Here is an 11,343-nt window from a genome sequence, read left to right on the forward strand (position 1 = left end):
CTTCTCGTCCCACCTCTGCCCTGGGAACAGGGGGAGGCTCCCAGTGCCTTGCCCCCTGCTCAGACCCTCCATGCCCCCCTGCACAGCTCCCAAACTATTAGAAAAACCAAGCACGCAACAACCCCCCGCCCCGATGCCAATGCATTTCCATCCAAGTGCCTGCTGGCAGCCGTTCCTGCTGCTCGCGGTGTTTGTCCCTGGCACCGGGCGGCTGATTGCTCGAGCACGAGGCTGCACCCCCCGAACGCAGCGCGCGCCTCTTGAGCACGCCTGTTGTGCACTGGCACGGGGCCTGCGGCTGGGTAGGGCTGGAGGAGATGCTGCCCCCTCCGTGGCCAGACCTCCTTGCGTCGCCGCTCAGTCGCGCGCTCACTGGAGATCTGCCCGGAGCAGCCACACAGCAGGGCTTTTCACTCCTTTGTCCAGCCAGGGGAAGAATTAGGGTTTTCCAAGGGCAGAGAGACTTGGACAGGCCTCTGAGGCAGGGCTCCAGGATGCCCGGCACTGGCTTAGGCAAGTCACTTTGGTTTTTCCGTGGCTGGGCTCCCCACCTGCACAAGTGGGGAGGACACCACCTGCTTCCCTAAAGAGGCAGAGGAGGTTGGACGTTGGCAAGCTGTTTCCCGTTTGAGGTGGAACGTGCACAAGTCTGGTTCCCCCGAGGCCTCCACAGATACATGCTAATGTCATGTGTATCATAAAATCATCAAAAATGAGGGCTGAAGGGACCTCAGGAGGTCATATCTGGTCCAACTCCCTGCTGAAAGCATGACCCACCCCAACTACATCATCCCAGTCAAGGCTTTGTCTACCCGGGTCTTAAACACCTCCAAGGATGGAGACTTCCCCACCTCTCTGGGTGACTTGTTCCAGTGTTTCACCACCCTCCTCATATTCTCCTAATATCCAACCTAAACCTCCCTTGCTGCAGCTTGAGCCCATTACTCCTTGTCCTGTCATCTGCCTCCACTGAGAACAGTCAAGCTCCATCCTCTTTGCAACCTCCCTGCAGGGAGGTGAAGCAGGAGAGCATCTATTATTATTATTATTATTATTATTATTATTACTACTACTACTTTAGACTAGATGACCTGTGGAGGTCCCTTCCAGTCCTATTTGTCTATGGCTTCACAAGCTGTACAGTAGCTAGGGATCCCTCTGCCCTCATGGGTGGCTCGTCCTTTTCTTTTACTTCTTCTCCAGAGTAAGCTGATTTGAAGACAAGAATTAGCAGTACAGGCACTTCAGATTCAGTCTCATGTGCACTGTGGAGGCCCTGGGACACTGAATAGAGCAGGCAGGCGGGCTGGGAACGGGATGGGGGCTGAGAGCTGCACCCTCGAGGGGTCCTGGTGCAAGAGACACCATGCAAGCAAGTGCAGCTGATGCAGATCTGGGTCAAAAAATAAATGACTGTTGAAATGCTCAAATGTTTAGTAAAAAAAAAAAGGGGGTCTCTGAAAGCCTTGCCTTGTTTCCAGGGCTCTGTTGTCCATTGCAGTGCAGCTCTTACAGCCCTTTTGGTGCATTTGGTCCTTCATCGAACAAGGCAAAGGGAGCAGGAGAAAACCGCAGAAGGGATTCCCCTGCGCCAAGGGAAAAGCTCAGAGCAGTGAGTGTTTGCAAATGGTGCCTGCTTGCTCCCTAAATCTGCTGCCCACGTCTCAGAGCCAGATCTGCTGACTTTGGCCTTGCAGGGACGACTGTGTGAGAGCTGTATCCATCTCTCTGGGGCAGAAGCGGAAGCACTTTCTGTGTCCCACCATAACCCTGCCTGCACCCCCTTCCTCTGGATCAGAGCTGCAGGGGATGGCGTGGGAAGCAGACCCCCTGCAGGCGCATGGAGCATCGGTGGCAAGAAACAGTGCATGCTTTTGTTACTTATAAGCTGAGTGCATTTGCTTGAAAGTCCTTGAGACACAATGAGACGTTAATGTGGCTTGGAAAAAAACCAAACAATTTCCTGCAAACCACTGGCCCGTAGGTGGAAGCTGGACCTGTTTATGGAGAAGCAACCACTACGTGCAAAGAATGGGCAGTGCCAGCCTAGTAATCCCTTCCTCTCACAGGCCTTTGATTCCTCATGGCTACTCCTGAGTTTAGATGCCCCAGGGTTATTATTGTGCAGCAAGATGGGCCACCTTGACAATAAATGCAGCATGATCGAATCTGGTGCTGGGACCTGCCGGTGCACTGAGGCGTGCCTGTGTCTTCTGCCTGGCCATCTAATCCAGACCACCCTGCACAAGAACACTGCTTTACCAAAAGACACCCGAGCCCCTTCTCCTGGGAACTGGTTGCCCCTTGCCCCCGAGAGGTGACTCATGATCCTAATTTTGCAGAGAAGCACAAGGGGGAAATGATGCTCAAGGTCACTGCCAGCCAGGGGCTCTGGGAGCAGAACCCCGAAGTCCCGGCCCTCCCGCGAGCTGCTGTGAGCGCTCGGGCCAAGTCCCTGCCGGGACTTCAGGAGGGAAGGTGAAGCCGCTGCACGGCCGTGGCCCCACATGAAGCAGGCAGCACTGCCAGGTGCAAATCTTTGTTGTCACGTCTCCAATCCAACCTTTCTATAGGGCTCGTTCCCAGTATCCTGCTTCTGGTGTTGGTGTTGCCAGATCTTGTGGTGGTGTTGGTATGGAGGGCATGAGAATCCCCCCCACTGCAAATGAGGGGTTTCCCCACCTGGGTGCCAGAGGGGGATTGTATCGGGCCTCCCCCCATTTCCATGCCCAGTGATGAGGCTAGAAATATCCTTTTCCTTAGTAAGAACAGAGGGTCTGGTGCATTCAGGTGAATCCCAGACCTGAGGTTCCCCAGAGAAGCCCCCCAGCCCCATGAGATAAGATGCAGGGGTTGGGAGGGTAGGACCAGGCTTTGCAGCAGGTGCAGGCCTGGAGTCTCGGTCCCTGCCAGGAGGGGCTGGTCCAGGCATCTCCTCCCTCCTTCCCCCGCCAAGACTCGGCACTGCAAAGCCGGGCTCCTGCCTCCCTGCCCATCATCCCAAACCCCTCCTCGCTAGGAGGGACCTAAGGGCTTTTCTGTGGCTCCAGCAGACAAGGGCACAGAGCCCCCCCCCGGAGCCGAGCCCCGCTCTGCCTGCCTGGCGGCTCATGGGGAGCCGGGGGGCGGGTGGGGAGCGCAGCCTCCTCCCGGTGCCTGTGGACGATGTGATCGGGCCAGCCTCGGCTGCGTGTGAGCTCGCTCTGGGCATCCGCAGCCCTCGATGAGGTGAGCAGGGCCGGCCCCAGGCTGGGAGGGGGATGCAGGGCTGGAGGGCTGCCCCCCGGGAGGGGGATGCGGGGCTAGAGGGCTGCCCGCCCAGCCTTACGTAAGTGGCGGTGGGGGAGATGCCCCAAGCTCTGCCCCCCTTTGGTCGCAGCTGCCCAGCAGGGCCCCCCCAAGCTGGGGGGTATCCGCTGGGCACAGCTGCCCTGCACCAGGCTGGTCCTGGGGGGTCTTTTCCTCCTGCTTTCTGATGGATCCCCCCCCTCCACTGCAGGAAGGAGGGAAAGGCCGCGGGCGCCTTCACCCCGGGTTGGAAGGGGCTCGGGCGCAGGCTCTGGCTCTGCCGCGCTGCGGGAGCTCGGTCCCCCGCAGAGCTGCTCTCCCTTGCCCTCCGTTGGCGCCCGCCAGCCTTCCCCTGCCCGCTGGGCTCAGGCCCCCCGGGGAGTCCTGCAATGCTCCCTGCCCTGGCCCAAGCCCTTGCCACCCGTCCGGATGGCCCGGGGGTCCTGCCTTGCAGCCCTGTGTTGCTCGGCATCGTTTGGAGCGAGGGGGTCGGGGGCACCGTGGCCCTGCCGTGCTGCGTGGGCTCCTCTTCAGCCTTGCCCCCTCCTCTCAGCCCATCCTTGCAGGGGGCGAGCGGAGCCAACTTCTGGCTTTGCAGCAATGCTAATCCCTGGGCCGAGGACCAAGCTCTGGCCTGGCAGGCGTTTCTGCAGGGGGAGCACAAGGGAGCTGTGGGGCCGGCCCTCCTGGGCGAACGAGCCCTGCCTGGCCATCCTGCTGGGGCCACAGCGCTGGCAGGGGGCTCCAGGCACAAGCAGAGCCCAGCTCTGGGCCCATCTGATCCGAGCGGACGTGGGCCCTGTCCTTTGCCTCCCTGCTTCTACCCCTCTTCAGCCGCACACGTTGGCTCAAGGCGTCTCATCCTGCGACTCGAGCACAGCCCCAGGGAGCAGGGTCCCGGGTCTGGGAGGGGACCGGAGCGGGGGATTCCCAGGGTGTCCCCATTTCTCGCTGGGGGGGTCTGGTGGTCGGGTTTTTGTGGAGCGGGACAGACCTCCTGGGTGCCGAGGTGCATGTGGCTTTGCAAGGAGCTCTGCAACATGCAGGGACACCGTGGCTGGCAGAAAGGGGGACCTGGTGACTGCCGTGTACCCGGGGCATCTCTTGAAGGAAGGGGGCTGCCCAGAGCCCCATGGATAACTCCCCCCAGCTTTGCTAGGGCACAGCCAGGCTGGGCTGGGAGAACAACTGGGCACCAACAGCCACCTGGGATTTAAGCTGCTGATGGGCAGGACCAAAAATCACTGCAGAGACATGCAGCTCACAGGCTGCCCAGAGCCAGAGCCACTGTGGTGGTACCAGGACCTTGTGTCAGTACAAGGAGGGGATGGTTACCTGAAAGTAGTTGCAGGTCACATGCATTTGAACAGCTTTCAGGAGACTTTCAGCATGTGGCTAGCAAGGGGGAAGATGTGGGTCATGGATACACAACCTGCGTAAGCACACGGGGGAGGACCCAGGAGTCCTGAGGCCACATCCCTGCTCCCTGCCCAAAGCAGCGGCAGAAGCAAGGAGGCCCAGTTCCCAGCTGCAAGACCCCACGTTCCCCATGCCCAGATGGGACCGCTCCAATCCCCCCGCCGTGTCTGAGCTCTGCCCCGGTAGCCCCATGGGGCCACCAGTCAACACGCCTGGGATGGGGAGGCCTGATCCCCTGGAAACATGCCAGCCCCACCTGCCAGGTTGCAAGGGGAGGGAGAGCAAGGCAGCCCCCCCAATCCAGCCCCACTCTTCACCAGGCTGTGCACCCTGTCCTGCAGCCCATCAGCATCGATAATCCACCAGCCTTGGCTCCAGCAGTAATGGAGGTGCTCCCTCCCTGCAGGGGAGCTGGAGTCTTCCCAGGTCCCCTGCAAGGACAGCCTCAGGCCAGATGCTGCTGCCTGCCTGGCCTGGAGGAGCTGGGCCAGGGTCAGGTCTGACCCAGGCCCCCAGAGGTGGAGCCCAGGCTGCGCTGCAGGGGAATCTCCCTGCCCTGCAGCTCCAGCTTGCAGAGACCCCCTTATACAAGCAGCACCCCCAACCCCAGCCTGCCAGGAGAGCTCCTTTCTTTCCAGCTCCCCACCTTTCCATCAGCCACTGCCCCTTTCTCTCCCTGGCATCAAGCAGCAGCACTTCAGTCCCTGCCATAGCCAGTGCCCTACAATCCAGCAGCCCTCCCCTCCATAACCCCCAGCATCTGCAGCCAAGGCTTGGCGCCTGCCAGCCTTTTATGTAGGTCAGAGCCTGGCGCAGGCCCAGCACCTGTAGGCAGCTCATTGCTTGCAGGTGGGGGGGCTTAGCTTATCATTCATTTGACAGGACTGCTCCAATTTGCCCCCACCCTCACTTCCCATGGCAGGACCCCTGACAGCCCAGTGTGAACTGGGGTGTTGCATGCAGTGCCTGCCCCTTACTGCTACTTCATCGCTTGCCTCAGTTTCCCCAGCCATCTCCTGGGGCAGTGGGTTGTTGCTCCCTGCCTTGGGGAGGGGGGATGGACACAGGAGCCCCTGGTATGGGACTCCCCTCCGTGCAGAGGCTGCAGCCCACAACCCCCCATCGGTGCAAGGATCTGACCACAGCTGGCCTGGAGCTCTGCTTGCCTGTGGGGGACTCCCACCTCCCGGGCCCTGGCTCTTCCAGGCCCCGCTGCAGCCCCGGAGGCCTGAGCTTTGTGCTGGGCTTGTCCGCTAGTGCTCAGTCCCCACTGTCAGTAGAGACCTGCTGTTTGCACGGAGGCAGCAAAGCCACCCCGAGATGGCCTACGTGGCCCCTGCGCGTGCTGCCGGCCACGGACCCTTGCAGTGCCCCCTGCACTCGGCTCAATCCCCAGCATCGTGCCCAGGGGCTGCAGTCCAGATCGCGGTGCTCCTGTGCTAGATGCTGCCCAAGGGGCCCCTGCCCTAAAGTGCTGGCAGGGGAAGACCTCCCCGTGCCCCGTGGCAGGGCGGTGAAGGGAGCAACCCCACTCTGCCACATCCTGCTGAGGCCCGTGGGGATGCCACTGTGAATGGGCCATGCCCCTCGGGGCGAGCAGAGCCCGTCGCCCCCTCCCCAACCTCCCCCACCCCCGAGCACCTCAGGCCTCCGTCCCCGCACCCGGCCGTCTCCAGTGCCCGCTGTCTGCAGCGCTTAGGTGTTTCCTTGCCCACGGTGACACTGTCGTGGCAGCGCCTGGCGCAGGGAGTCACAACGGCCTCTCCTTCCATGCTCAGCCCTTCCCTGGCTGCAGCCGATGCCCAGCCCTTCCCTGTGGTGCATCTTAGGTTGCTCATCCCAAACCCAAGGGCCCCAGGGAGAGCTGTCTGCCCACCCCTTCAATGGGGGTTTCCAACCGCAGGAGATGCACCCCTCCTTTCCCAGGTTTGGAGGGCTGCAGACCAGACTGCCTGCCATGCTGGGCCCCAGCTGTGAAGCCGCCCCCTCTCCCCCTGCTTGGGCAAGGGCTGCATCTGCAGGGTGCCCAGGCACCGGGCAAGGGCAGGGTGCCACTATCCGCTATCCAGGCACCGGGACCTTATTTCCTGCAGGGCCGAGCTGCCAGGCCCGGGCACTGTCTTCTCTCCAGCACCTGTGAGAGTGGGATGGGGCCTGCTGAGCCCACTCGGGGGTCCTGGGTGGGGGTGGAGGCTGCTGGACATGACAGCCGGGCTTGGCTCTGCTGGCACTGGAGGAGCCACATGCACCGCCTCTGAGCAGCTGCCCGCGGGGGGTCTATGCCCATCTCACGCTGCTGCATGGCCTCCCTGGCCTGGACAGGGCCAGATCCGCAGCTGGTGCCAAACCAGAGTGAGTGAGGGGACCTGGGCATGGACAGCAGCGGGCACACATGCCCCGCTAACTGCTGTCCTCTCCCCGCAGGAAGCAGCATGTTGACCAGCATCACCGATGGGATCCTATGTTGCCTCACGGGCAAGGCGACCAGCACGGTGGGGCCCCTGGACAGCGTTGAGTCCCGCGATGGCTTCAGCTTCGTGGAGGTGAAGCCAGGGCGGGTGCTGCGGGTGAAGCATGCCCTGCCAGCCCGGCCCAGAGAGGAAGCGGTGCCCGAGGACCCCGCGCCCGAGTGGGGCACGGTGCATTGCAAGCGTAAGATCACCGTGTACCGCAACGGGCAGCTGGTCATCGAGAACCTGGGCGATGCCCTGCGCGCCGAGATCCTGCAGTGCCCCAATGGCGCCGTGGAGCCGGCTGGCACCGTGGAGCTGGAGCTGGCTGATGCCACGGGCCAGGCCCCGGTGCCCACCCCTACCCGCGAGGCAGTGGGCCCCGGCCGGCACCGCAAGCGCAAGCCCAAGAAGGTGGTGAGCATTGACTGCCAGAAGCGCATCACCAGCTGCAAGGGGACACAGGGCGACATCGTGCTCTTCTTCATCCACGGCGTGGGTGGGTCCTTGCACATCTGGAAGGAGCAGCTGGACTTCTTCACCAAGCTGGGCTACGAGGTGGTGGCCCCCGACCTAGCGGGGCACGGCAGCAGCTCCGCACCGCAGGTAGCGGCCGCCTACACCTTCTACGCCCTGGCCGAGGACATGCGGGCCGTCTTCAAGCGCTACGCCAAGAAGAGGAACATCCTCATCGGCCACTCTTATGGGTAAGGGTCCCCCTGGACAGGGGTGGTTTGGAAGGACTGGGCCCCCAAGGTCACCGTGCCCAGCCCTGGAACCAGGGGGACTGTGGCTTCCCGACTAGATGGGGCCATGGGGGGTCACAGGTTGGATTGACCTCCTGGCCTATCCCCACATCCTGGAGGGTCATTCCTGAGCTGTGTGGGGGGTCTGGGGGCAACAGAAACCCCCCAGGTGCAGGGAGCTCTGTGGGGGCAGAAGAGGAGAGCTCTGCAGAGCCCATCCAAGCCCTGGCTGCTCAGGGGGTATTAGCATCAGCTGAGGTGCATCCACACAGCCCCAGACAACCCTACTGGGATGGGAGCTGGGAGCTCCAGGGGCTGGTCCCCCGCCCTGGGGGAGAGCCTCTGGGGCCCATGCTCAGCTCTGAGCATCCCCTGGGCTCCTGTGACCTCAGGACCGGTGGCACGGAGGTGTGCCCAGCCCTGCTGGTGACCCCTGGTGCAAGGCTGAGCACAGGGATGCCAGGGCTGGGGACCCGCTATAAATAGCCATAAACCCAGGAAAGCCAATTAGGCGAGGATTGAGCAGGGAGGGAAGGAAAGGGAGCTCTTAAAGGAGCAGGTTACACTGCAGCGACCCCAGGGGGCAGCTGGGCTGGGAGCAGGATGGGGATCAGGGCTGAAGATGGGCCCAGAGCTGCTCCCTCAAGGGGTCCTGGTGCAAGAGGCACCGTGCAAGCAAGGGAGTTGCATCACAGTCGTGAGCTGGCCCCACTGTGCTGGGTGGCAGCAGGTCCATGCCCCGCCAAGAGCATCTGCATGAGTCTGAGCACTGCATGCCTGGCAATGGCCCGACCCTGGGGGGAGCCCTGATGCCCCTGGCACCAGGCTCAGTGCTCCCTTCTCCCCTGCAGCGTGTCCTTCTGCACCTTCCTGGCACACGAGTACCCGGACCTGGTGCACAAGGTGATCATGATCAACGGCGGGGGCCCCACGGCGCTGGAGCCCAGCCTCTGCTCCATCTTCAACATGCCCACCTGCGTCCTCCACTGCCTGTCCCCCTGCCTGGCCTGGAGCTTCCTCAAGTGAGTGCCCAAGTGTGGGGAGGACTACTGTGGGGGCTGGCGCAGATGCCTCATCCGTCACTGGGAAGGAGCAGCGATGCCAGGACTGCAGGCTGCCTCCCTGCCCCGGGGGCTGAGAACAGCATCCCTGGGGCAGGGCATGAACAGGTCCTGGGCAGGGTTGGGGCCAGGCAGGACCGTGGACCTAGGTCCACCGCCCAGCTGGAGCTCTGCCCGCCCTCCCGTCCGTCCCCACAGGGCCGGCTTTGCACGCCAGGGTGCCAAAGAGAAGCAGCTGCTGAAGGAGGGCAACGCCTTCAACGTCTCGTCCTTCGTGCTGCGAGCCATGATGAGCGGGCAGTACTGGCCGGAGGGCGACGAGGTGTACCACGCCGAGCTCACCGTGCCCGTGCTGCTGGTGCACGGCATGCACGACAAGTTTGTCCCTGTGGAGGAGGACCAGCGCATGGCCGAGGTAGGCCCCCAGGGCTCTTGCAACCTGCCCCATTGCCCTCCTGGCTGCCTCACCCAGTCTGATGCCTCCTAGCGGCCAGAAGCTGCACGGAGCTCTCCCCGGGGCTGGGGCCGGGGCCGGGGCCGGGTGGGATCAAAGGGCCCATCCCACTCCTGCAGCCCCATCTGGGTGCTCACACGGGAGCTGCTGGCGCGGCACCCCCGGGCTCACGGCTGCGCGGTGCCGTCTCCCACTCCCCAGATCCTGCTGATCGCGTTCCTGAAGGTGATCGACGAGGGCAGCCACATGGTGATGCTGGAGTGTCCCGAGACCGTGAACACCCTGCTCCACGAGTTCCTGCTCTGGGAGCCTGAGACGCCGGCCCCGGGAGGGAAAGGAGGGGAGAAGAAATGAGCCAGCCTGGGAGCAGGGCCGCCCGGACCAGAGGGACTTGGCACGAGCACGGAGGTCTGGCTTGGCCCTGGCAGGGGGGCTGCAGGGGCAGGGCCCGGAGGGCACAGGCCAGAGGAGCCAGCAGACCTGGAGGTGGGGGCAGGCACCCCAGAGCCTCTCCATCCCCTTCCTTGGCAGCATCCCACCCCCCCACCCCCCGTGCCGCAGGGCTCTGCTCCCAGCACGGAGGAGCCCAGCAGCTCCTTCAGCTGCAGAGGCTGAGATCGGACCCGCTGTGCTGCAGTAGTGCAGGGAAGGGGGTCTCCCCTCTTGCACCCACAGGCCAGCCGGGGAAGCGGGTGCCTGTCCCCAGCCTGGGGGGCATTGGCTTCCCCAGCCAGCGAAGCCTTTCCTGGCTACAGCTGACGGCAACAGCAGCAGCCCACCCCCCTGCCCAGGAGGGGTTGGAAGGATGGTTCAGCATGCACGGGTGCTGCAGCTGGCGGGGGAAGGAGATGCTGTCCGACCTTGGGAACAGCCTTGGAGCTCGGGGTTGGGGAGGAGGATGGTCCATCCGTGGCCCTGCCAGGGGCTGGGGCTGGGAGGAACCCCTTGTCCAGTCCCTTCTGTAACCAATGGGGGAGACTCCCAGGAAGCCGATTTGAAGCCCCCTTGCCCCAGGTCAGCCAGGCCATGCACTGAGGATGCAACACCCCCACTCACGTCACCGATCACCATCACCCCAGACGCCAGCGGCTCTGACAGAGACCCTGTCTAGCTCGCTGCCGCAGGGCCCCGGAGAGTGGCGAGGCAGCGTCCTGGCACTGTTGACACTGGAGGTCTCTGCCCGGAGGCGCCAGGAGTGACTCATGCCGGGAAGGGCTGGGGCAAATCACTGCAGAATAATAATAACCACAAGAGACAATCACCTGGCGCCTGCCCACGCGACCTGTGTGCACTGCCCTCCGTCCTGGGCTGTCTGGAAGGGGCAGGGCTGCAGGATGAAAGTCCTGGTCCATGCCTGGAGATAAAACCAGTCTCCCCAGGGGCAGGAACAGGCCTCCCATGGGTCGGAGGAGCCTCCCGCTGGCTCCCAGCACCCAGCTCGTACCTGGAAGCCCTGCTGCAATCTCCCTGCAGCTGCCCTGAGGTGGCCAGTCCTCTGCACCGCACAGCCTGGGACGTCCGCCTGAGCCCGAGTCCCACCACTGGCCCTGCCCATGCCTGCATCCAAGCTGTGCTCGGAGCTGCCCGGCAAGGCAGAGCGTGTGGCCACGGCACTGTGCTGTTGTACAGCTCTTGGCATGCAACCTCGTTGGGAGCTAATGGAGGGGTGCCGGGGAGCCTCATCCTGCCCAGGGCAGGTCTTGGCATTGCACCTTGGTGCCTGGAAGCAGGATACAGCACCCCGAGGTGTCTGTCCACATGCCCAGGGCCTGCTGGCAGCTATATGTGGAGTGGCACCTGGTCCAAGGTTGCAGAGGCTGGGCCCGATGGCCGCCAGCCTTGGGAGGCAGGTGGACAGTGGCCAGGCAGGCCAGCACCGCTCACCGCCTGCCAATAAACAGCGCCGGGTCCTCACTGACAGCCTG

General features: G+C 63.2%; 1 protein-coding gene across 1 annotated transcript; it reads left to right on the top strand.

Moving 5' to 3' along the window:
• Positions 1 to 95: 95 nt before the first annotated feature.
• Positions 96 to 11,329, top strand: ABHD8 (abhydrolase domain containing 8). Its single transcript, XM_090027534.1, has 5 exons — positions 96 to 3,228; positions 7,132 to 7,864; positions 8,755 to 8,925; positions 9,163 to 9,379; positions 9,620 to 11,329. Exons 2-5 carry the CDS (start codon positions 7,140 to 7,142, stop codon positions 9,770 to 9,772), a joined length of 1,266 nt encoding a protein of 421 aa, XP_089883660.1. The 5' UTR covers positions 96 to 3,228; positions 7,132 to 7,139; the 3' UTR covers positions 9,773 to 11,329.
• Positions 11,330 to 11,343: the final 14 nt, after the last annotated feature.

The sequence above is a fragment of the Crocodylus siamensis genome, chromosome 14 (assembly GCF_052110815.1).
Source record: "Crocodylus siamensis isolate JL-2025a chromosome 14, ASM5211081v1, whole genome shotgun sequence".
Classification (NCBI taxonomy): domain Eukaryota; kingdom Metazoa; phylum Chordata; order Crocodylia; family Crocodylidae; genus Crocodylus; species Crocodylus siamensis.